The sequence below is a fragment of the Cupressus sempervirens genome, chromosome 11, assembly GCF_028749045.1.
Source record: "Cupressus sempervirens isolate cs-2001-9-10 chromosome 11, ASM2874904v1, whole genome shotgun sequence".
Lineage (NCBI taxonomy): Eukaryota > Viridiplantae > Streptophyta > Pinopsida > Cupressales > Cupressaceae > Cupressus > Cupressus sempervirens.
The window spans coordinates 761196966-761224088 of NC_143128.1; the positions used below are offsets into that span (position 1 = coordinate 761196966).

Consider the following 27123-nt stretch of genomic DNA (forward strand, 5'->3'; position numbering starts at 1 on the left):
AGAGGTTGAGCTATCCAAGAGAAAGAGGTAAATTAGCTACTTTCAACTGAAATTCAATTATCAAATGGAATCTAAGAAGACCAAAGCTAATTATGTATCCTCCATTAAATGGAGAGAAAGGAAGATGGAAGAAAAAAGATTGTTAATGGAAGCTTTGAATACAGTTGGTGAGTGTTGTCAATGGAATATGGAATCTCTTTTTTCCCAGAAGGGTAGGATGACAGTTTCAGCATTAGGATGACTATTCTCTTTCATGAAGTCTGGTTATTGATCACCAAGGATGCTTTTTGGGGGCGCTTTTGCACAGTGGTGATAGGGCACCTTTTTAATCCCAATATATTAGGTTTTTTCAATATCTTTGGAAGGTTGAACCTCTTCTTTCCTTAAAGTATGTTATATTTATTGAAATTTGTTTTGCTTTGGGTGAGGGCCCCAACATAGTCCCTCAATTTATCTTTGAAAAAAAAAGACAATCCATTTAGAAATCAACAATTTTATGGTCAGTCATTAACCAGTGTCGTCTGCAATTTACCACAAAATACCCAGAAAAATGGTTAACCAGAGAAATTGCCATGTGACTAGTTCATTGTCTTATTGACCAGTGTCAAATATCTCTCTATAGAGTATAGCCTAGCAAATATTGCATTCTACCACAAGTACAATCCAACTGTCTCGTAAATGTACTTAATTAAAGAAAATTATGTCCTCTGCAATCCATAATAGCATTACTACTTTGACAAGTGTTGATATAATCTTGTAAATTGTTTTAATGATATTTAGTTTTTTTCATTAGAAACTGTATCTTACAAGACTCTGGTATAGTATTCTCAGACTGATATTGTAACACACATAAACAAAAAGATAAAATATGGTTAAAGTCAAAGATAGCATAAGCATTGGTAGGTTCAACGTGTAAGCAGCATACAAAGAATATATGCTTCAGGATTTTATGTATCACAGGTTCTGGAATGTATACCTGCTCTGAGAAGCCTTGTGGAGGAGGGAGGAAACCTCACTCCAGTTGTTGACGTCTGTAACAGTGAGATCTGAAACAGAACTATTGCCATTTTGATCATGTCTAATAACATATTGTTTAGCATCAGAACGGATTCCATCTAAACTGCCATTTCTGTTGGTAACAAGAAGATCGCGTATAGTTTCATTGTATATCTCCAGCATTGAAGCCTGGAAATGTTTAGTAAAAAGATTTCAAATGTAATCCATCTCTCATATAGATTGCATCTAAACATATCCAATAGACAAAAGAGCTTCTCTTTAATTTTAATGCATATAGGAAATAGAAATCAAGCAATAAACCTGCATTCGGAAGGTCCAGCCTTGTGAAGATAGTGCTTGGCTTGTTTTGAAAATCTGCTCTAACGACCTTGGTATTATTCCTTTCTGCTCTGGTGCATCAGGTTTACCAAGCATTGTATATGTTTTACCAGAGCCAGTTTGTCCATAAGCAAAAATGCAAACCTGTGAGACAGATTTCAAAATGAGAATGTCGTTTCACTAGAAATATTGTATATTTTATCATTATGTATGCAATCAATATTGTATTTCCCTATATAATGGAATTTATTGAAATTCAGTGGAAGAAAACAAGGTACTTATATTATGGTGCCATAAAAAAATAAAAAATAGACATTAACATGAGTTTTGGAGATGCCAACAGAATTCAGCAATTTACAAAGAAAATGCAATATCTAACGTGCTTAATCCAAAATTAGGTGTACATTACCAGGAAAACTTAAGATTGCAATTGTTTTGATGTTACCCAAAGGCTACTTTATGTTGATAGTTTTCTGACTTTTGTCCTCTTGTGATTGTCCAGATCTTTTAAGGAAATGATAAACAATAAAAAGAGACTGTTCATGATATTAGACCAGTGGGTATCAACCTTTTTGGGAATTCTTTTCTGAGCTTTAGTGCAGGTGAGCTTCTCATTTCTTCCTTTGGGATCCTATGATCCATTATCCGTTAAGTCATAAATAAGATGACAACTTTCTTGGAAACAGAATTGTATCTTGTTTACGAATCAAAATGATAATAAATCTGTGATCACAAAAATGTAAATAGAGCCTGTGAATGGGCTCAGTAAGGTTAATCGTGCTTCTTCTGCTGGTCTAAAGGAGGCTGTAGTTTGGGGAAAATCACATAGGGGATGGTACAAATGTAACTTTGACGGGGCCTTGGAAGGTAACCCAGGACCCTTAGGAGCAGGATTTATCATCAGAGATGCAATGGGGTACTTAATTGCTCTAGTAGGTAAAAGATTACAGGACGGAACAAATAATGTGGATGAAGCAGAAGCAGCCCTATAGCCATCAGAGCATCCAAGCAACTAGGGGTGCCCACGCTTCATGTGGAAGGGGACTCCCATATTATCATCAATGCAGTAATTAAAGGTTTACTGGATGCTTGGCATCTCCAAAACTACATTCTAAACATCAGACAGGAACTTTCCACTCTGGAGGATTTCAAAGTCATACACATCAGAAGAATGGGAAATCAGGAAGTTGACCGAATATCCAACTAGGCTCTAACTCTGAACATTAATGAGGTGGTGGTAGAAGAATTTGCAAAGTTAGTTTTGCCTGCAGGAGATGGTCTAACATTAAGTAACTAATTGGATAATGTGCAGCTCTTCTAGGAACCTTTAAACATGAGATTGGTTGTCAAAGGTGATTTTAGTGGGCCGAAATTCACACACACCAAAATATAACAAATCCATTTGTTTTAAAAAGAGATTCATAAAATGTTTTCTCTAAGGGACGGGGTGTACTTTTAGTAATGTGTGCCTCATTAAATGAGTGGAGAATGATGAATTACTACACCATTAAAGAGGGTTTCGCTGCTTTTTACTTCATATTCTAGGCTTTAAAGCCGCTCAGTTCTTAGGGAAGAGGTAGGTGTTGCTTGGTAAGAAAAAAATGAAGACTTCTTTTTCTGTGACTGAAGTGAACCAGCAAAACCCCTTCTATGGCAGAACTACAAAACAGCGCCTGACTGGCATGTTTGCCTTCAAACATAAATTCCTCTCAGAGGTGGTGGTGCGAGTGGTTGGGGAGATGCTCTTTGAAGTAAAGAGTGGGCATCATACAAACATAGACATTTTTCCATGATCATAGCGTGGGTTTTCCAGCTAGGTGAGCAAAAGCCAACAGTTAGATACGTCATAACAAAATTGGTGCCAGCCCATTAAAGAATTGGAATGGAAGAAATTCTTTGTTTCTCCACTCCAGGTGGGATTGTGGATAGGTGAAAAGAAATTAGGGATTGAGAGAATTGAAGGAACAATTATGTTCCCTTTGTGTGGAGATTCAGGGTCAACGGCACACGAGGTTCAAACAAGTGCGGGAAGATTGGTACATGTTTAAACTTCCGGTCATCATGCATGTGCTTGATGAAGGCGTGAAGGCAATGCAACACAGGGCACACTGGAGTTGTGAAGATGAAGTGGACATGGTGCGTTGCTTACAAGCCCGGGCTCAAAACCCACACAAGCAGAGAGAGGATGAGAAGTGACACAAGTGGAAGGTTAATGTCTTGATGTATGAGAGGATTCGGCGTTTTATACCTTCTGAGCTTTAAGGTGAGAGACCATAAAAGAAACATCCATTGTTAAGTCCTTGCATGACATGGATAAGGCAGGATGTTTCTGTGTTTCCTCAAATGTTTTTGTTATGATAATTTAAAAACAAAATGAAAACACAATTTTGTTGGAATGTTTTTGTTATGATAATTTAAAAACAAAATGAAAAAACAATTTTGTTGGAGGCAGTTGAAGGATGATGGATAAAACCCCTACAGAGGAAGCCTCCTATGTTTTTTATTTTTGCTGGTCATGGGTGGTTCATTTTATTTTGATGAAATGTGCTGGTTTAGAGCATGATCTCCCAATTTTCTGAAGTTTTGGGTTTCAAGTGGTTGAAGATGTACAGAGGGCTGCACTGTGATGTTGATTTTTCAGCAACAATCCTGTCTAATCAAGATGTAAATTTGGAGATAGAGTTCATGAAATTGCAATACTGGCAAAGATTTGGGCTCTTATGGAGTTTTCTCTCTGCTGGTCCATTGGCTCAAATGCAGCTTCGAGTTTTTGCATGTAACGCTAATAGTTGGGGTGGATGGTTTTTGGATTTTGTTTTTTGACATTAACATTCCTAACATGCCGTAAAGGGTCAACCTGTTAGGTTGGCAATTCTTCTTTCATTTGTAAACTTCCCAGAGCAGAAACCTCGATGTCTTTTTCTGAGGATACTTATGCATTGTACTTTTCTTTTCAATTATTAATAAAATAGTACCTTATTACCGAGTGAAAAAAAGAATGTAAACAAATTTTGATGTGGAGAAGCAATAAACTCCAAAAACAAAATAAAACTTAAGGGTTAACTCTTAGAAACAATATTTGCATTTTAGGAATTTCCCCTCCAGGTGCAGAACAAAATCCATTTTAGTGGTTTAGCCCATCAATGAATGGAAAATCAGAAGGTTAACACACAGAAGAGAATATCACCTGAAAATGGTGCAAAGCTTACAGCAGAATAAACCAAAGCACAAATAATTTGATCTTTAATAATCATGCATCTAAACAAGCAACCATAAAGAATGACAGCAGAACTTTCATATGAATGAAGAAGAGTACAATAGTGTAAAATATCACTTTCTCTACTTTGGAGATTGGAGCATGAAGAGTCTGAAAGGAGGTAGAATACTACAAAGAAAAAACTCCAAATTCAAGATAGAAAACCAAAGTATCAAAATTTAGTTCTGTCAAAAGACAACAGGATCAATGCTACAACCAATCATGGAAGGTGAATTGCCTCCATTTTCAGACAGAAGTGTGGAGGAAGACATGATCTAATAGGTACCTAATTGATTCAACTCATGAAGACGTGGCTTGAAAAGAAAATGTAAGAAAACTAGCAGAGACAATTTTCAGTTACATAAATTCTTGAGAGATTACTGCAGTCAAACAAAGAAAAAGGAAAACTTTGAAAGGAAACAGTCTAAATCAGACTTCACTTTATGTTTCAAGATTACAATTTCATTTGTGTTGGGACAGGTTACTCCACCATTACCTAACAACCTCATTCCTACACTACGTTCAGATTAAAAACCAAAAAGTAGTCATTTTCTATTTTTAATTGTATCTACACAAAATTAAAATCAATCAGGCATATATTGTAGTTCTGAGTTATTTTCGCTATAATGGCCTCTTTAGATTGTGGATGTTAATAAAATTCTCTACTGTTCAAAAACAAAAATTAATGTAGACATTCTGGTTTTAGTTGTATCTGCACAAAGCCAAAATCAATTAGAAAAGGAGCAGAAATCAAGATTGTTTCAAGTGTTGCTTGATGGGAATGATTAAAGCAATTATATTTTTTGCTAAATGCTAAATACTATATGGTCAGAGTCTAGACACCTATGCTTCCTTCCAAGAAAAACCTGTAGCAAATCTGACAGATTCCAACTCAAATAATATAAGATAAGATAAATTTATTAGTGTCTAATGAAAGACCAATGAGTGGGTCCAAGAGACTGCAACAGCCTGGCCAAAGGAAAGCCTATAGCAGGATCATCAAATGGTGTCCGGGGAAAGGAACACGAGCAACAAAAAAAGACAAAACAAGGAACTGAGAGGCGAAGCCAAACAGCCTCACCAGCCGCCCTGAATAATTGGGAATAAGTCCAAAACCAAAGAAGAGACCCCAAACCATCGCTAAGAACCTATGAGGGAAGGTGTCGAAGAGGGCCACAACCGTAAGGCGGAACTGCGAGGATGCACAACCTGGGAGGTCCCTGAAGGAGGATTGAGAGGTGTTTGTGTTGCTTGCACCGGAGAAACCACCGTAAAGAATGATGTGATAAACTGATCCTAGTGTGGTCACATGTGGAAACATTGCTGGAAAGAGTAGTCATGAAGCCTCAAAACCTCCTAAAGATAAGGAGCAAGACACCTTTGATCCATGTACCCAAAGGAGGGGAGAGACTGAGTCTCTTTGAACAAACAATAGAACATCTCCCTAAACAAACAATAGAACCTCCTCTGATCTTGTAGTATATGGGGCAGCAGAAAACGAAATGAGTCTCTATCTCGATTCTCAATCACCCCCATATCACACAGCTGGCAGATCCTATCCTCCCTCCGTGAGTGATAGTCGGATTAAACGCAAAGTTTGTCAAAACCAGTCTTGAAGGAGCCAAGAGGGATACAAAGTCCATGTGACCAATTGCAGGAAAGATAAGAAGTGGCAAGAAATGACCCCATCCTGAATATCCAAAAGTACTCGGTGCAGAAAGCCATTCTTCGACTCAAACCCCCCCAAGGTTGACCCAAGTAGTGAGTATGTATTGTCTATAAATATCCATCCTAATGTATTGGTTCAGCTCCTAACGAGGAGGTAATTGATGGGTCGAGGCATCCAAAGAGTATTGATAAGGAGGAAGGTGGTTGATGTCAATATCCAATAATGATACCTCCCCATGGGGTCCGACCGAGCAATATCCACTCAGGAACAATAAGCAAGGTAGGTATATCTGTGGCGACCCTCCAAGGAATCCACGAAACACCGTAGGCGATGTAGGAACCACACCAAATCAAAGATAGTACCAAGTCTGAAAGGATGGACCCCAAAGTCAACCTAGACAATACTATGTGGAGAAATTTGCCAACAATAGATAATGCGTTGAAGAAATAGCATCTAAACTGTAATGGGCACCCCTGGATGTCCCAAAAAACTAAACCAAATTGCTGAAAGGAATTATGTCAAACAGTTTGCATTCAACTTCTTAAAACCCCTTATAACTCCGAAAATCAAACGTTTATTTGTTTGTTGTGTTTCATGCATGGAATTGGTATCATACAACATAAACAAGAAAGGAACTACAATAATATGCAAAGTGGAAATGAACTGCTGCTAATAAAATGTTATTTTCAGAATTCATAAAACCAAATACATGGCAGATTTATCAACTCACTAATTACTTCAGCAATATTGTCATAATACTCCAGCCCATGCTTACGAACTTGCTGCTGCAATACTTTGTCCTTCAATCAGTCCACTACCTTCGTAATACCATTCCCTCAAAGCGGCATAAGCGTCGGACAAGTAGTGAAGAAGATATGAGCAAAATACCAAATCTGCCTGTAGCCAGAAATGCAACTAAACTGCCTGATAATGAAGCCAAAAACAAAGAATTCCAAAGGCCAAACCCCAAGGGAATGACGTCTAGAATGTTACAAGAGAGGATAGACGTCCTCAAATGCCAAGAACTGAGCTGCAACTCACATACCAATTTCTTCTCATATTCAACCTGTCAAATGAAGCCACAAATGCTTCCTTTTATTCTATTCCCACGGGTCCCCTCAACTCATATGGGCAATGTGGGATAAAAGATGTGTAATATAAAACATATATTAAAATACCCCTTATGTCTCCCTTGGGTACACATCACCATAAAATAAATATTAAAGTAACACTTTAATATTTTACAATTAAATTAGACGTTACTTTAATAAAACTTCAAGCATTAAAATGTATTAGCAATCGAACTCCGAATAATGCGAATGATAGCTCATCGGAAAGCTCTCACCGAGGAGTATCGAATCCAATCACCAAAATTGACCTGCACTGTGTCCTGCCGACTTACTAAAAATAGTAAGTATGCCTGAAACTGAGTAAATCAACTTCGTTTTGGCCCAAACTGGAAATGACTAGGCCAAAACACTCCAAGATCCCATTAAACCCTTCGTTAGCCCTCGGGACCATGTAGAACAAGGATAACGCACACACACTTGGTCAACTGCTAAAATGGGGACATTACAGTCCGCCCCCCTTGAAATTGCTTGTCCTCAAGCAATCTCAGTCCAGCCTGCTGAATAACCTGCTCACTCTCCCATGTAGAATCTTCCTCCGGCAGGTCTTTCCATCTGACCAAATACTCCTTCACTATCCTGCTTCTAAGCTTCCTCTCTCTGGTATCCAGAATAGCCTCAGGTACTAACACAAGCTTCCCCTCCTCATCCAAAGGGGGTAAATCTGCAGAAGGCACTACACTCTGACCAATGGCTTTCTTAAGCCTAGACACATGAAACACATTGTGCACTCGATTGCCTTCTGGAAGCTCAAGCTCATAGTCGACTTTGCCCACTTTGCGAATCACCCTGTATGGACCATAAAATCTAGGTTTCAACTTTTCAGCTCTGCTCTTCTTGAGCGATGACTGTCTATATGGTTGTAGCCTCAAGTAAACCATATCCCCTACCTCGAAGCTGCGCTCTATTCGGTGCTGATCAGCATACAATTTCTGTTGATTCTGGGCCTGTTGTATATTCTCTTTGAGCACTTTCAGGATGTCCTGACTATCCTGCAATAAGTTTTTGGCTTTGGGCACTCTACTGTCCCCCAAAACTAAATCCATGAAGCTAGGTGCTTCATAACCATAGAGTGCCATGAAAGGAGTCATCTTGATGGACATATGATAAGTGGTGTTATAACAATACTCTCCCATATGCAACCATCTGATCCAAGCCTTTTGTTGTGTAGTTACATAGTTCCTCAAATATCCTTCCGCCCATTTATTCACAATCTCTGTTTGCCCATCTGTTTGCGGATGATAACTAGTGCTAGGTGTAAGATCTGTACCACACAACCTAAACAACTCTTGCCAAAAAACACTCATAAACTTACTATCCCGGTCGCTGACAATGAATCTGGGCAACCCATGTAACCTGAATATCTCTTTAAAGAAAAGCTCTGCCACCTGTGCTGCTGTGTAAGTGGACGGAATAGCAATGAAGTGAGCAAACTTCGTCAAGCGGTCCACCACCACATAGATGCAATCCCTTCCCTGTACTCGTGGTAAACCAGTGATGAAGTCCATCGAAATACTTTCCCATTTCCTATCAGGAATGGGCAAGGGCTGTAATAAACCTGCAGGAAATGTGTGTTCTCCCTTATTCTGTTGACAAACCACACACTCCCTGACATACCTCTGAACATCATCCTTGAGCCCTTTCCATGAAAACCGCTCTCGGATCTGCCTGTAGGTCCTCAAGACCCCCGGATGTCCAGCTGTGGGTGCATCATGAAATGCCTTCAGTATCGCCTCTCTCAAATGTGATGATGGAATCAAATAAACCCTGTCCTGAACTCTGATCAATCCATCTATCACCTCATAGCGATCATCCTGTATGGTACCTGAAATCAATCCAGAAGCCCAAGCATCTCCGACATACTCTGCTATAATCCGATCTCTCCAATCTCCTGAAATCTCTGCCAGAGCACATAAGTGAGGTCTCCGAGATAAGGCATCAGCCACCACATTTTTCTTACCTTTGACAAACTCTATGTCAAAGTCATAAGCCTGCAATTTAGTCACCCATTTTTGTTGCCGGTCATTAAGATCACGCTGGCTCATGAAGTATTTAATACTGTTGTGATCAGTCTTGATCACAAAACGTCCACCTACCAAATATGATCGAAATTTGGCCAATGCATGCATTATGGCCAACATCTCCCGGTCATAGACAGAATAACTTTTCTCAACTCCTCGGAGCTTCCTACTCTCGAATGCAATGGGATGCTTCTCCTGCATCAATACTGCTCCAATCCCATCACCAGATGCATCACAATGAAGCTCAAAAGGCTTCGTGAAATCCGGTAGAGCTAGAACTGGACATGAAGACATTACCTGCTTGAAATGCTCAAAACACCTCTGTGCTGCCCCTGTCCACACGAAGGCTCCTTTCCTGGTAAGATCTGTCAAGGGTGTAGCAATCTGTGAGAATCACTTAACAAACCTCCTATAAAAACCACATAAACCAAAGAATCCCTTAAGCTGTGTAAGGTTTGTGGGAGTAGGCCATTCTACAATAGCTCTAATCTTTTCGGGATCAACCCGAACGCCATCTGCACTAATGATATGCCCCAAGTAAAGGAGCTCAGTCATGCCAAACTCACATTTAGATTCCTTGGCATACAATGACTCTCTCTCCAGAATAGATAACACCTCCTCTAGATGATGTAAGTGCTCCTCCCAGGTCTTACTGAAGACCAAGATGTCATCAAAGAAGATCAAGACAAATCTCCTCAGCTGCTTCCTGAATACCTGGTTCATACAACTTTGAAATGTAGCAGGTGCATTGGTTAGACCAAATGGCATAACCATGAACTCAAAGTGGCCATAGTGACATCGGAAGGCTGTTTTCTCAATGTCCTTTGCTCTCATCCTGATCTGATGGTATCCGGATCGCAAATCAATTTTGGTGAAGAAGCATGCCCCATGCAACTCATCAATCAGCGCATCAATCCTAGGAATGGGATACCTGTTTTTAATTGTTTTCTTATTCAGTGCCCTGTAATCGATGCACATGCGCATCGTCCCATCCTTCTTCTTTACCAATACTACTGCTGAAGCAAAAGGGCTCTTACTGGGCCTGATATGCCCCATCTCCAACAGATCCTTAATCGCCCTCTCTATCTCATCCTTGTGTTTCTTAGGATGACGATAGGGAGTAATCATAACTGGTTTGGCTCCCTCCTCGAGCTCAATAACATGTTCCATCCCTCTGTCAGGAGGAACCCCATGAGGAATATCGCTAAATACTTTAGCGTGTCTATCGAGTATCTTCTGGACATCTAGTGGATGACTCTTTTCTTGTGGCTCTGGTGAAGTTGGCATAATGTGGCACTCTGCCGCCCACTCTATGTCATTATGACGAAAAAGTCTCTGCATTCTCCTCAAGGACACTATTCTGCAACCTCCATCTGAAAGCCCTCTAAGTACCACAGTTCTCCCCTCATGCTAGAATCTCATCTCCAATTTCGCTAGATTGAGTGTGAACTCAACTAGTGAAGCCATCCATGTCATGCCGAGGATGACATCATAATCTCCCATGTCCACAACATAGAACTCATCCTCCAACTCGTAGCCATCTCCAAACCTGATGCGAAGATTAGATATCTTCCGAGTGCATAACTTATCACCGTTAGCCACCATGACTCTAAACCCATCATGCTCCTCTGTCTGTAACCCTCTCCTGGCTACCAACTGTGCATCTATGAAGTTATGTGTAGCCCCAGTGTCAATAAGAGATATCACTTTCTGCCCCTGGATAGTACCCCTGACCTTAAATGTGATTGCCTTTTGGGCCCCTGTCAAGCGTGCCAACGATCTATCATCCTTAGGAATGTTGCTCTCCTCTATAGTGTTACCCTCATCTGAATCGGAGTGCTGCTCCTCCCCTTCTGACTCTGACTCTTCTGCTGAAAAATACTCCATTTGATTTGCCTTAGCCTTGAGAGAACATTTATGAGATAAGTCCCAAGGCTCTCTACAATGGAAGCACAGCTTCTTCTTTCGAAGTTCATTCAAGGTTTCATTGTCTAGTCCTTTTGATCCTTCTTTGGGTTTGCTATACTCTTTCTGAAATGATTTTTTGTCTTTGTCCTTGCGGTAGGAAGAATCTGTTGAATGGTTTTTTCCTTTGTATACCGAAGGGGCTAAATCTCGTGCCTTTTTAGTTGCTACAGCTAACGTGAGTGGATCATGTCCCTTCACCCAACCTCGTAATGGATCAGCAAGACCATCACAAAATAACACCACCAATCTCCTAGGAGAGATATCAGTAACAAGTACAGACAAGCGCTGAAACTCGGCAATGTAAGCATCCACAGAACCTGACTGTTTTAACTGTGCTAGCTCCTTGAAATGTAACTCGGGATCCTTAGTGTCAAATCTCCCAATCAATGTTTTGGTGAATTCCTCATAAGATGTAATCTGATTATGCCCCAAAGTCACCATGCCATGATGCCACCATTCATGTGCAATGCCATCCAAGTGCATAGCCGCATACTTGATAGCCTCCTCCTCAAGCATAGGATTTAGCTGCAAGTATGTATCTACCTTCTGCACCCAAGCTCGTGCAGTCATCTTCCCTGAAGCATCATAATAAGGTAAAGAAAGTTTTCCAACTTTCTTCCTCAGCTCAAAGTTTTGATTCCTCCCTCCTGCTTTAGGCATGTGTCTCATCCTCAAGTCCATATAATCTCTAAGAGAAATATCCGCCTGAAACTCTGGTCCACTAGCCTCCCAGTCCCTCCTGAACTGATCCTGTAACTCGGTAATCTGCGGTTCGTTTATTGGATGAACCGGATCTCTGGGTGGAAAAGTGGGTAGAAGAGGTCTCGAGCTCACAGTCCGTGCTGGGCGTGCAACGTGTCTAAAGTTATCAGCCTCATTCCCATTGTTGTCGTGTCCATTATTACCATTAATGTTATTCTCAGGACCATTGTTGTTGCCTTGGCCTTCATGGTTATTGTTTCCCCCGTTGTTATTGTTTCCCTCGTTGTTATTGTTTCTGTTGTTGGCATCACCTGGATTAATATTGACACCCATCTGTCTAGCCATGAGCTGCAACATCATGTCCATTCGCCTATTCTGCTCCTGCTGCATACGCTGCCCCTGCTCTAATGTATCCAGTAACTGTCGGAACAGTACCTCCCCTTGATCTGGACCAGCATTTCTACCTCCGCCTAATCCTGTATTCCTGTCATCTCGATCACCCATATTATTGTCCTGATCACAGAATATCTCCTCTGTGTCTGTATGGTTGAATTCAATGTCCCCCTGCACGGATGTACTAGATTGTTTGCTTTGCAAGTCTGAAATCCTATTTTGTCTTGCTCTGATATCGCGGAAATTATAAGACCCTTGTCGCATGCTCAAACATAAATGCTTAGCCTGTGTTTTTTACTTACTTTTTCCCTCTATCCGGCTGTTCCAAATTCCCTATAAGACTTCCACAGGATGGCAGGACTTATAGCTCTGATACCACTGTAATGGGCACCCCTTGATGTCCCAAAAAACTAAACCAAATTGCTGAAAGGAATTATGTCAAACAGTTTGCATTCAACTTCTTAAAACCCCTTATAACTCCGGAAATCAAACGTTTATTTGTTTGTTGTGTTTCATGCATGGAATTGGTATCATACAACATAAACAAGAAAGGAACTACAATAATATGCAAAGTGGAAATGAACTGCTGCTAATAAAATGTTATTTTCAGAATTCATAAAACCAAATACATGGCAGATTTATCAACTCACTAATTACTTCAGCAATATTGTCATAATACTCCAGCCCATGCTTACGAACTTGCTGTTGCAATACTTTGTCCTTCAATCAGTCCACTACCTTCGTAATACCATTTCCTCAAAGCGGCATAAGCGTCGGACAAGTAGTGAAGAAGATATGAGCAAAATACCAAATCTGCCTGTAGCCGGAAATGCAACTAAACTGCCTGATAATGAAGCCAAAAACAAAGAATTCCAAAGGCCAAACCCCAAGGGAATGACATCTAGAATGTTACAAGAGAGGATAGACGTCCTCAAATGCCAAGAACTGAGCTGCAACTCACATACCAATTTCTTCTCATATTCAACCTGTCAAATGAAGCCACAAATGCTTCCTTTTATTCTATTCCCACGGGTCCCCTCAACTCATATGGGCAATGTGGGATAAAAGATGTGTAATATAAAACATATATTAAAATACCCCTTATGTCTCCCTTGGGTACACATCACCATAAAATAAATATTAAAGTAACACTTTAATATTTTACAATTAAATTAGACGTTACTTTAATAAAACTTCAGGCATTAAAATGTATTAGCAATCGAACTCCGAATAATGCGAGTGATAGCTCATCGAAAAGCTCTCACCAAGGAGTATCGAATCCAATCACCAAAATTGACCTGCACTGTGTCCTGCCGACTTACTAAAAATAGTAAGTATGCCTGAAACTGAGTAAATCAACTTCGTTTTGGCCCAAACTGGAAATGACTAGGCCAAAACACTCCAAGATCCCATTAAACCCTTTGTTAGCCCTCGGGACCATGTAGAACAAGGCTAACGCACACACACTTGGTCAACTGCTAAAATGGGGACATTACATAAAGCCACTTCACTAAAGCCCAATCAAACTACAACAAGGAGGGCCCCCGCACCATAGACCCATAGAGCATTGTTGGTCTAATCAAAGTGTTCATAAGAGTCAACTTGGAAGTTGTGATCTAAAAGTGATGCCTAAAACACTATCTCGCCAATACCTGATGTTGATACAGGGCGCAGGTCTCATCTTGAAACAAGGACAGAAGAATTTGACCCCTGAATATGTGTAGGACGACGAGATCTCAATCTCAATACCCTCAAAGAAGAAATGGAGGTGAGAAGCCTTGAGGCAATTAAAGACCATCACCTCGATCTTCCTCAGATTCACTATTGACTATTGCGAGTCGCAGAAAGAAGCAAGACCATGAAGAAGTCTCTACAACCCCTTTAAGGAGGCCAAGAAGACCACATCATCTACGAATAGCAAAATATAGATCAAGACCTAATGCAAGGAGTAGTTGTCTCTAGGAAGCAAGTGTGTTTGCAGGTAAGCCTCCAGCTCATTTATGTAAAGTCGAAAAAGTATAGGAGAAAGAGGACAGCCCTGTTTCACCCAAATTATGCTATGAACTCACTCAAAAAGCCCCTAGGGCGTCTTGATGCATCCCACCACTAACTCATAGAGTCTCATGATGGTCACCAAAAGGTCTCAAAAATCCCAATATCCCAGGACCCAAAGCATCTAGAATAACATCGTCCTAGGGATAGAATCAAATGCCTTGCGGAAATCTACGAAGCAGCAATAAACCTTTGAGAAGCAACGTCATGCTTCCTCAATAATTGCCCTATCCAATGTATGAAGAAATCTGGACAAAACACAACTTGCCCTCTAGCTTGAATTTGTCTCTGATCCCTCTATCGTAAAAGAATAGTGTGCAGGACTGTAGCGTAGAGTTTGGCGAACATGTGCCCAATCATGATGGTTCTTTAATTGTTGGGTCAAATGTAGGCCCAACCTTGCAAATCGAGTGGATAATGTGTCAAGACCAAGAGGAGGGGAATCTAGTGCAAACCACCATGTTAAACAAATCTATGAAGAAATAACACAATACCCTGATGCCATACTCAAGCGAAACTCTTCCTCATTCGTTGCTCTGCTATTGTTCAGCCACCTGACCGCCTCAATAATGTTGTTGAGCGTGAAAATATGGCAGTGGGAGGGAGGGGTGACAACAATGTAAGGTTGCCCTACAATGTCATGAAGGGTGGAGGTACAGGAGATCAACAATTCAAGGCCCAAGTGGTGGGAGGGGGGCTTGCGAGGGAAAAGGGTGTGCCAAAAGCTCTTAGGGGACTGAAGGAGCAAGACCCAAAGCTAATGGCTACGATGAGAGATGAAGATGTGCTACTTAAAGAGGAGGAAGAGGCGGTAGGATTGCTTCTATTGCGTGAAGGAGGTTGGATGAAGAGTGGAGGTAGCACGCAAGGTGTGGTGAAAGGATTAGTTGTCATCATCAAGACACAAGTTATGGGGACAAGTGTTCTTACGAGTATGCGAAGAGGACCAGGTGTGGAGCAATGGAACATAGAGAGGCACAATGACTCCCAAATGGATGTGGAAATGCGGTCAAACGGGATGGAGGCACTACCACCTATGGCATTAGGTCAAAGGGGATAAGCCGCCTGCAAGGTGAAGAGGTCATGGTCCTTCAATCGAAGCAAAAGAGATGTGGTTGGGAAAGAGGAGAAATGGAAGGGGGGGTCTAAGGTGAGACTAAGGAAAGCATGGTCAACAATGGGAAAGCACGTAACAATAAAGTGACTGACAAAGGGAATTAGAGAGGACCAAGAGAAGGCATAATCCACCACAATGAGGTCAACATGTGAATGAACCAAATCCTAAAAAGGCGGGGGAGGTTGTTCATGATTACCAAGTTTGAGGACTTACACAATTGTAGTAGATGGTGTACATACCTTGATAGAGGTCCCGCAAAATCATCGAAAGATCTTTGAAGACCAAGTGGGGTTAGATCTCACTCAATAGTGCACATCAAATCCAAAACCCTATCCAGGAGAGGAAGTTGTCTATGTCTAGTTTGTGCATTGAAGTCACCCACAATGATGATATAACCAATCATTGAGAATCTAGTAATACTATCATGCAACTCTATGAAAGGGTCCCTGTCAAGCCCACCATGTATAGAATAGCGAACAAGTGCAGGCTGAAATAACAAACAACAATATAGACATCCTTGAGATGAGCCACCACTTGGCACACCCAGATCCACATAAATCTAGCAAGGTGTCTAAGTGAACTATAGATGCTAATCATTGGGGCTGATCATTGACCAAGCAAGCAACACCCCTGAGCCTCTAACACCACCAAAGCTTCAAACCTCCTTCCTAAAAGCTGAGAGCTAATGAAAACTAGTAAAACTGGGGAGCAGTCGAGCCAGACTCTCATGTCTTTGTGATGAGAAGGTCCGCCAAACTAACAACATCAAGGAGTACACCTGGTACGGACCAAAACGACGCATTCTCATTTCAAGAGTTGGCATGCAAGGAACCACCAATAAGTTCCTTCATGCCCAACCACGTTTGTGATCGTCATTTGGCAGCAAGTGTTGCCCAAGTATCCCACTGCGAAGGGAATGAATCTCTAATCATTGTTTTCAAGTTTCAATGACCGGCCATTTTTTAAGTTCACCTGCCAATGATCTAGTAAGATCCCAATCCAAACAATTTCCTCCTAGCTCTAAGTACTCTCAAGTGATCTATTGAAGATAGGAAACGAAAGAAAAGGGTGTCATTGAAGCCCAACCAAGCTCTGTTCAAAGTCAAATCTGAGATATCAAGTTGATCCTTGAGAAAGGAATACACTATTGTGAGTGCATCAGAGAAAGGGGAAGGTAGGCCCCAAACTTTTAGGTTTAGCTCACAAGCCCTCCGAGTGTGCTTTGTACCGTCTTATTGTGGACGCACTTTATTTTGAGACCTTTTAGCCCTCCTTAGCATGGTTTCGATCTCTTTTTCTACTCTCCCCTTGCATATCATGCTTCTTCATCATCTCTTGCCTTCTAATATGGTCTTCTAGGCATTGTTTTGTCACCTTGTTGACCATATCCCCCAATCAACCTATTATCTTCCAGTTTCACCTATAACTCCTTTTGGGCCTTCCTGAGGCCCACCTGTCCCCTTCCCTAGGACTAGGTCGGCTAGGTTGACCTAGTCCAAGTCAAGGTCGACCAAATCAACCTTGTCCCTAGTGGTTGTGGGGTTTGAGCCCAAAGTGCCTCAAGTTTGCCAATTAATTTAATTTACTCCCCAATTGGCCTAAGTTGTTTTCCCGCCCAAAAACTAGTATAAAAGAAGACTTGAGAGCTTCATTTTCATATCTCATCTTCACAAGCAAGCAATCAAGGCGTTCTTCTTCAAGCAATCAAGTCTAGGCACCTCCTTCTTGCATCAAGCTTCTTCATTCAAGGTGGTAGTGGAGTTTGGCTCTGGAGAAGATATATCATCCTAGTTCATTCAGGTTCTTCTATTATCCATGGCATGTCACATAAATTCCCACACATGAGGTTTTGGCTTCTTTGATTTATGTAGGTTTCTTTGAGTCAAGGCTATTACACTTACATACTTGATCACATATCAAACGCAATCGCATCTCCAAAGGTAATTGTATCTTTCATTTGATATTATTCAAATCTACTACAGGCAAGCATTTCCTTTATCAATTACATTTCACTTCAAGGTTGATTCCTCAATCTAGGGCTTGACCAAGGCAAGCCCTCATCCAACAACAACAAAAACCCTTCACTGGAGCAGGATAGCTGAATTTTGCATGCAGATCTAGAAAAAACTCCTTAGAAGCTTTTTGGAGAAGTTGGTTCGACTTTGCTACAGTGCCTTTGGACTACATCAACTCCGCAGGAATCAATCCTTCCATGTCAACCTAGTCCTTTTTGCTTCTCTGGACAAACTATTTCTGGATTTTGTTCCTTTCGTTGTTTCAATTGGGAATCCACTGTCAAATATTCGAAAACAGGCTCGGAACCATGACTTTCAGAGCAAAAAATACATCTTCTACATATTTCAAGGTGAGTCTTCTATATTTTATTTCCTTTCATATCTTTACCTTAGATGTATATCTCAATCAGGCTGATCGTATACACTTAGCTTCTAGATCTACCTTATTTAAACAATTGGTTCAATCTTACAGTCATTATCCTATAAAGGTCATAGAGTGTATTTACTTATATTGCATTCTCCTTTATTGGCGCCCTTTCTCCTTTGGGTCCTGGCTAATCCAGTTCGGGTTATAAAGAGGAATCAGATTTGGAGATTTCTCTCTTTCTCTCACATACATATTTGAATGGCTTAGTGTCCCAAAAAAGCGGAGATCTACAATCCTATTTAAGTGTCTCCCCTTTTCCCCTAAACATGCTCCTCCGAGAGTTTGGCATGGAGTAATTCCTCAACCCCCGCAAGAGGTGCTACGTTGTTGCTGCTGTTGCAAACTGAGGCATATGTCTGCAATTGTTTTTCATTCTTGTAGTTAAGGGTCTGCTGAAGAGATACCAGTTCGGACTGCTTATTTTTTATTTCTAGGATATCGTCCTCCTTAACCTAGTATGTAAGTCTCGGAGAAGTGGTGGAAGTTCAGGACCCTCAGAACAGGTCTCAGCAAATGAAGTGCCCAGACAGCCATCATCCTCATCACTGAGAGCAATTACAGAAACTGCCCGACCAATGTGCAGTCAGGCCAGTCTGAGTTGTAGGGAGAGAGCCGAGCACGGCCAGAGACAGAGACTCCCAAAGCACCAGCAGTTGAAGCAATGAAGACCAGACTGCGGGCATGTAAAAAAGCCTCTGCATAAACAAATGAGCAGGGTGTAGCAGTGACGGTTTAAGTAGCAAAGGGGCTGCCCAACACAGGCAATAAACACTTTAGGAGAAGGAGGCCTGTCAAGTAGAAAAAAACCCCATGAGAGCAGGATACAATCGACAGGAGCAATGGCAGCAGGAACGCATGACGGGCAAGGAGCAGAAAATGCACACGCACAAAAACTCATATGGCAAAAAGAAATGTTATATTTTCATCAGTCAAAATTGTTATAGACAGTAGTAGAACAACTCATGCAACCTGTCACCTGTCACTGGGGAAAATAAAATCAAGAAGTACGGGGAGATAATCACAGAAATGGAATATTCCATGGCAGTTCTGTACAAATACCCCCAGAACATGGTCATGGATGCAGAGACCTGTGGTACAAAAGCCCTCAGAATACCAGCACAAGATGCAGCCACTTTTGTTGAATGGAAACCCTCAATAACAACTGAAGGAAATCACTACTGAAAGTTAATGAAAACAATTCCAAATCCATTTACTTCTTAATTTGAGTTAATCCTTAGGCAAAAGCCTACAGCGCAACGGTAGCTTGCGAGCCTCTCATGTGGGAGGTCTTGGGTTCGAATCTACCTTCGCTTAACATATAATAATAAATAATTCCAACAAATAATAATAATTAATCTAGGCTTAGGCCGTTAACCGATCAAAAAAAAAATTGAGTTAATCCTTGTTTAATCCTTCAAGAATTGATATCCTTCTCTTCTATGAAATTAATACATTAGTTTAATTAATTTCTTAAATTAAAGAATATATTTAATACTGAATTTATTTATAGCTTATTATTACTTTATTTTTATTATTATTTTAATTTTTGATAAGTAAACAGCCGAGGCCTTGATAATTTCATAAGATTAAATACAATTTTCCCCTCCTGATTAGGGAACCTCCCTTCTTGGAAAAGTCATAAATAAATCATACATCTCCTATGAACATCTAAGATTCACAAAGGACAATTATTTATTGAAATAACTTATTATTACTTTATTAAGTTGTATAAGGCTCATTTATATTTCTGTGCATTAAAATCATTAGGAAAGACGTATATTACTGCTAATATTTCTGTTGGTTGCAAATATTCATATATTTAATTTTTTTTTAATTGTTCCGAGGAACGAAAAAAACTTCCAAAAAAATTTCAGGATCCATGAATTGAACCTGTGAAACTGAACCCAAATCCAAACTCTAATGGTGAACTTAGCTCTAAATAAATTGAATGAGCTTGACAGTATGCAATAGACAATCAAGCACAAACTCAACCAAATTGTGTATAAGCATATACGAAGGTATGTCTATATCTTATACACACGTCTATTCCACTATACAAAAAAAAAAACTCAACTGTAGCCGGAACTATCAATTAGACTTGTTTAAACTAAGTCTAACAATTCTAATTTCAAACCAAATTTGGCAAGCAAAAACCAGTACAGAATGATTTGTATTCAACTTCATAAATAATTTAAAGCATTTGCCCCCCAATAGAAGGCTGACTCTATGACTGATAGTGAATAGAATACGAGTAAGATGAACCTGCCTACACACAATTGCTTCAGATTAACTTGTAACAACTGGAGGCAATCAAGGCCAAGCAGAGATTCAGGCTAGAAATAATGAAGCTGATAACTGGGCACTACGATGAAACTTTGCATGTGACGGAACTGAAACTTTGCATCAGCTTTCTACATTTCTGTAATATATTTGAAATCCTTGTATTAGAAACTCATCTTATTCTCATTTCAAGGTATTTTTGCCACAAGCTTTTAAAAAAAAGAATAATAAGAAAGAAATAAATTGTGTTATGTCAAGAATTGGTCAAAGCTGCTGAAGTATGTCAATTCGATGTAAAAGTATATTCATTTGCAATAGAAAAGATCTATGTTTGAAAGACCCTAGTATAAGAAAAGTACCCACATGCCAAGTACTGAAGAAATGTAGACAGTACAAGAATTGGTAGATAGAGTTAATGAGGTTTGAGCTAAACCATAATTTCTTATTATACAAGTAACTCAGCATGGATACGTTTTATTGTGTTGGGGATTTGGCACCCTATTTTATTTTCTATTATGGATCTTCCTGATGTTTGTTCCGTTTGGTTCTATTATTTGCTAGTAGCTAGCTTTAGTTGCAATCACTGCTTCCACTGCAGATAGAGGAAGAATCAGCAGTGTTATGTGCTTAAGAATTGAACTGTATGGCTACAGTAGATACTCACTTGATGAAATTAAATGCTATATGCATGTACTCATATTTAGGGTGTTTGCATTGTAAGATGAACCTGACTACGAGTAAGCTATGACTGATAGTGAATAGAATACGAGTAAGATGAACCTGCCTACACACAATTGCTTCAGATTAACTTGTAACAACTGGAGGCAATCAAGGCCAAGCAGAGATTCAGGCTAGAAATAATGAAGCTGATAACTGGGCACTACGATGAAACCTGAATCTAGCAATAAAAAGGAATTGAATCAATCAGGATCAAAGTATATTCTCAGATTACAATGCAAACACCCTAAATATGAGTACATGCATATAGCATTTAATTTCATCAAGTGAGTATCTACTGTAGCCATACAGTTCAATTCTTAAGCACATAACACTGCTGATTCTTCCTCTATCTGCAGTGGAAGCAGTGATTGCAACTAAAGCTAGCTACTAGCAAATAATAGAACCAAACGGAACAAACATCAGGAAGATCCATAATAGAAAATAAAATAGGGTGCCAAATCCCCAACACAATAAAACGTATCCATGCTGAGTTACTTGTATAATAAGAAATTATGGTTTAGCTCAAACCTCATTAACTCTATCTACCAATTCTTGTACTGTCTACATTTCTTCAGTACTTGGCATGTGGGTACTTTTCTTATACTAGGGTCTTTCAAACATAGATCTTTTCTATTGCAAATGAATATACTTTTACATCGAATTGACATACTTCAGCAGCTTTGACCAATTCTTGACATAACACAATTTATTTCTTTCTTATTATTCTTTTTTTTAAAAGCTTGTGGCAAAAATACCTTGAAATGAGAATAAGATGAGTTTCTAATACAAGGATTTCAAATATATTACAGAAATGTAGAAAGCTGATGCAAAGTTTCAGTTCCGTCACATGCAAATCTCATGCAGTTGCCACTCACTGCCAAGATTCAAATAATGAGCAACTGTTCTATTTTTTGGTCTGCAGTTATAGTTTGAGTTGATTTATGTTCAGGTGTATGCATTTGAATAAGCATGTGCTACATGCGTAGTTTACATCAGTTATTTCAGTTAACTTTGCTTGTTATTCACTCAAATAAAGCATGCAGTTCATACAAAGGTTTTCCTAGATTTTTTTGGAGAGATTAGTTGTTGTAACCAAATCATATCTACTGCTCAAGTTTGGTAACACTATTCTTGAAGTTAATCTGCCAGTTGTAAACAGCGGTGCAATACATAAGAAGGTCTACGATACACTGTATACTTCATAAAAGATTTTCCTCTATATTGTTTTTGATAAAGCTGCAATAAAATTTGGGTCTAGAATAAAAAACGGAACACCCTATCTCATTGCATTAATTTTTCCCATGCTGATCAACAAATGATTACTTAACAAGTTATGATATCACAAGTCAAACTGGAAGGTTTTAGGCTTGAGCAATTGTACAAACTCAAGTTGAAATTAATAGAGTTTAGTTTTTGTAGTGAGCTTATTTCAGCTTTATTTTTGTGGTGTCATGTATCAAAGATGTCTCATTTATGGACAAACATGTCAAAGGTGCACCTGAGAATTGTTCCGGTGCATTAAAAAATTTAATTGCCTAACTACATTTCAACCAGAGAGTGTTCTCGCAAATTCCATTTTTGGTTGCCTACTCACATGCATAGCACTTCACCATCTACTTCCCACTCTGTGCAATCCCAAATATTCTAAGCATGACACTACATCTTGATGAGACAAACAAACTCTCTATTGGTAATGAAATTTGAAGACCGTTTGGGAGACTTCTTTAAAACTACATTGAGCTAAGACAACAATTTTTATAAAGGGATCTAAAAGTTTCACTGGGCATACAGTAATCAGATAACAGATTCTCCCGGCAAAATGAAGATACATAGTTAACAAGAGAGCATCCAGAGGAGCAAGAGAAAGGAAAGAATATGAATTTACTTTGTATCCATCAAGAGCACTTTGAACAAGCTGGGAAATCTCCACAAAAACCTCCCCTTGTTTGGATTCATGGCCAAATACTTTGTCAAAAGTAAATGTTTGCTTTTGCCCTGAGCACAGAAGAAAATACAAGACAGTTACAAATATTATAGTGAAAACAATATTTACTTCGGAGACAAGAGTAACTAAAAAGAAGATTTCAAAAGATTATTTTATGTACTGGAGTCACAGTTACCTGTATTCTGTATCAGATCAATGCCCCGTCCAAGTAGTTCTGTAGATGTCGGATATGCAACAGCTAAAGACTCACTGGCACATTCATCATCTGGTAATAGGGGTCTCACTCTGCAGAAAACCCTTATATTGCCTTTGAGTTCCTAACACGTGTCAAATAAAACAGTAGAAGACACGGTTAATGAATTTGTCTTCATAGGTGTTGCTAAAAACACCAAGGAGATGGCACTACATTACCAATATTGTGTTATGTAGCTTCCTTCGTAGCAGCTCGCCATCAAAAATTTGAGTTTCAGCCTCTGAAAGGCGACTTTGAAGCTCTTCTATTTTTTGATGTTGCTCTGTACACTGAGATCTTTGCTGCAAATCTGATGACTCGGCAATCTGCACGCACAAATGAACAGGCAATATGACTTCACATGAACATTTCTGTCCAACAAGACAAAAATATTATAATGGATTAAATTAAATATATAACCATTGCTCTAATTCCCGCTTCCAAATTGCATACCTCTGCCCTCTTGTTTGCAATTTCAAGCCGGTGTTGCAAGCTGCTTATTAGTTGACTTTGAGAAGAAAAAGTCTCCTGTCACATTGATCATCAATCTATCAGACTTTGATCATGCACATTGTCTTAAAAGGATTTCCGTGTACATGAAACTGCAAAAGCCAATATAAATTACAATTTTCCTCGGCACATACTTCCAAGTATGTTGCTTTGTTTGTGAGCTGCTCCAGTTCCGCAGTGGATTTTCCAGTACATTCTTTATACTTCTTTACCTCGACTGACAGAATCTCAGCTTGAGTGGCATGATGGTCCCTGTCATCTGTCGTGCGTTGAAGCTGCCCACGGAGTCGTTCAACCTCTTCTGAAAACTCCTTTCTCTCCTTTTCGGCCTGCTGCAGTGCAACCTAAGATACAAGACGCAACAATTGCTAAGAAATTTGAAGCAACTACATAGGTCTAAGCACAGCATTCACATGAGAAACAACTATGCTAAAAAAAATGTGGCACACCTTAAACTAAGGTTTATTTTCTTAGTACAAAAAGTTTTGATTAAACCAGAATCCAACATGATTACAAAAGATCAGATCATCCTTCAAAACCTGTGCTTGTTGTGTAATAAAATAATTGAAGACATGCTTATTGATAATAAACTAAATATAAATAAGTTTATTTTCGCAAATGGCACAAAACTAATTTAAAAGTAATAGTGATACTATCCTTAAAAGTTAAAAACTAATTAGTTCAGTAGATTAAGACCAGTCCAAATAAAACTACAGAGAAGGAATGGGATATACACCTTTTCAGAAAAAATGGTTTGAGCATAAGATTATGATAGATGTAATCTATGCAGAGAAATTGAAATTAAGTTAATGCTATAAATGGAGGCCATGGTTTAAAATCTTAAAAGTTTGTAGTAAGATAAGTTGCTTTGCAGATATAATTTGTTTATGGAAGGCACTCACTTTAGTTAGACTAAGCTGGTCCTCAAGTGCAGCAGTGTGACCTCTCAAGTTACTATGAGTTTCCATCAATGTTGATTTCTCTTTCTGCAATTGGGAAATGATCTCTGCAGCAGTAGCAGCATCACTTTGAAGCTTGCTGTTATATTGCTGCAAACTAGTATTATACTCTTGTAAACGTTTACTCATATCCTGATACGATGTCACCTGCTCCACCACCATCATGCATACCAATTACTACAATCAAGTTATAGAGAAGTGAACTGAGGTAGCAGCACAAAGGATGAAATAAGATAGCTCCCAGAGGCAAATTGCTCTACCCATACCTGTTGACTTGCACAAAATGCCTCTTGTTGAGCTTTATCACGTTCTGCAGACGCACATGCAAGTGCTTTTTCTGCAACTTTCAGAGCTTCTAGATCTTTCTGCCAAGCTTGAACACTGGCCTGCATTGGCAAAAATGAAAAAAGCAAAGCTGATTAGAAACTCTGGCTTAGTTTCATCTCACCATTGCTTAAATGTAAACAAAATAAGTCCTTCAAAAAAACGATGCTTGAAAGAAATATTTTGCCACATAACCATTAGTGTCATTTCACCCTTGCTTAAATGTAAACAAAATAAGTCCTTCAAAAAAATGATGCTTGAAAGAAATATTTTGCCACATAGCCAATCCACACAACACAACCACAAACTAAGTCATGCTTATAACAAAAAGAGTATAGATGAACGATCATAACCTCTCTCTCACACTCTGATTTTGAAAGTTTTTCTTGGAGTGAAAAGCAGGTTTCCGTAAACTTGGCTATGGTTGTTTGCATCTCTTCTTCCCTTTTCTTCATTCCATACTCTGATTGTGCATAAAATAAAGAAATTACCACATCCAACCAAATAAAGAATATATCAATTAAATCTGGATCTGCAAAAGGAAGCTAAAAGGACAAGGAAATTGGCAGGGTCCCTAAATATCCAAAATACAAAAAGGAAAAAAAAAGAAACCTGTTTCTTTGCGCTCTGTTTTCTCAGTCATCAGATCCTTTTGCAGCTGCTCCTTATCTGTAACCCAACTTTCTTCCAACTCCTGAAACCAGCGAATGCAAGCACGAAGTTTCTTGATGTACTCTGTCATTTGTTCGCATTTTCCCTGCATAAATTGTAGACATCACAAACCCTTCTCTACACATTTATGAGTCTTTAATAAAGCATAAGTCCAGAATGCCTGAAAATAAGCTCAGTGTTTGATAATACTCGCCATATCTAAATTACAAATCATTACAATGCAATCAAGTGCATTGTTCAAAGTCTTAAATTTTAATTTAGAAAAAGCTGATACTGAGCTCAGTAATCATTCACATATGCCTTGTATACTGACCAGCCCAATCCAATCCCTACACAATTTTTGAGGCCTCAATCAAATAAGATAGGTGAAAACGATCTTCAAAAAGTAAGTTATTTCCCCTATTTAAAGTTATGAGTGACACAACCAAATCCGTAAAAAAATTTGGAGCCCTAATTAAACATTAAATAGCTGAAAACTGCCGAAAGTAAACTTCATCATTTTGGGACATTCATCTGGAATCAATTACATTAAAATCAAAACAAAGTCAGCTTCAAAAATTGCTCACACTTGTGATGATTGGACCTCGAATCATAATGAACTGATCTCTGCATCCTTGAAAGCCTTAAACAACCAACATATAAAAGTGGCTAAAGCCTGAATTTGCATTCATTTATGTTCACGAGCTTCATCTACCTTGTTTAAAATTTAAACCACATACCACCATGATCTGATCCATATCATACAGTGTCTTGTGTCTCGAACAAAAGAAGCAAATACGAGAAATCAAGCTCAACAGTAGTTCACAATTGGCATATTTAACATACAACCATTGCAAAATAACATTTGTAAAACCAGAAACTCCTCAATCAAACAATTAAATTGCTAAAACCAGCTAAAAATCATATTTATATTTTTTTGTTTTTTGTGCTTAAACCATATAAAGTTGTAATACAGTGCCTACACAATATTTCAGACATTAACTAAACAACAGATAGCTTAAACACCTAAAATTTTACTCAAAAAGTGCTCACTTTGCCCTGATTAGATGACAAAACATCGGAATCCACTTCCTAGAAATCGTTTGAGGCATTGAACGCAAAAGAAAAACAGCACAACATAAGTTTGATAGTAGATCAGTCTGCCTGGTTTAAACCATGTATCATCACTACATAAAAACTCTATACATTCATCACTACATTGCATAGGTATACTAGCAGGTACTCAGTGGAGACCATCATAGCTAAGGACCTTGATTAAGATTTCTGAATTTTTTTCCGACTTTTTGTTTCTATATCAGCTTGTTGTTTATCAAGCTTAATTCAATTTGTAATCAGTTTGAAACTTTGATGCAATACTGATTAACAGTAAACTTTATCACTGTTCAAGTCAGAAGTTTAT

General features: G+C 39.1%; 1 protein-coding gene across 2 annotated transcripts in view; it reads right to left on the reverse strand.

Annotated features, from left to right (window-relative positions):
• The window catches only part of LOC149531832 (kinesin-like protein KIN-14C), a 50070-nt gene that overhangs the window by 20802 nt on the left and 2145 nt on the right, over positions 1-27123 (reverse strand). For both annotated transcript variants that reach the window (XM_089811808.1, XM_089811809.1), the window contains 11 exons: positions 25665-25809; positions 25406-25515; positions 24995-25114; positions 24672-24875; positions 23904-24113; positions 23713-23787; positions 23439-23585; positions 23203-23344; positions 22968-23077; positions 1318-1479; positions 977-1185 (listed from right to left, as the gene is read on the reverse strand). In XM_089811808.1, coding sequence (XP_089667934.1) covers positions 977-1185; positions 1318-1479; positions 22968-23077; positions 23203-23344; positions 23439-23585; positions 23713-23787; positions 23904-24113; positions 24672-24875; positions 24995-25114; positions 25406-25515; positions 25665-25809 — 1634 coding nt within the window. The remainder of the gene's footprint in view (positions 1-976; positions 1186-1317; positions 1480-22967; positions 23078-23202; positions 23345-23438; positions 23586-23712; positions 23788-23903; positions 24114-24671; positions 24876-24994; positions 25115-25405; positions 25516-25664; positions 25810-27123) is intronic.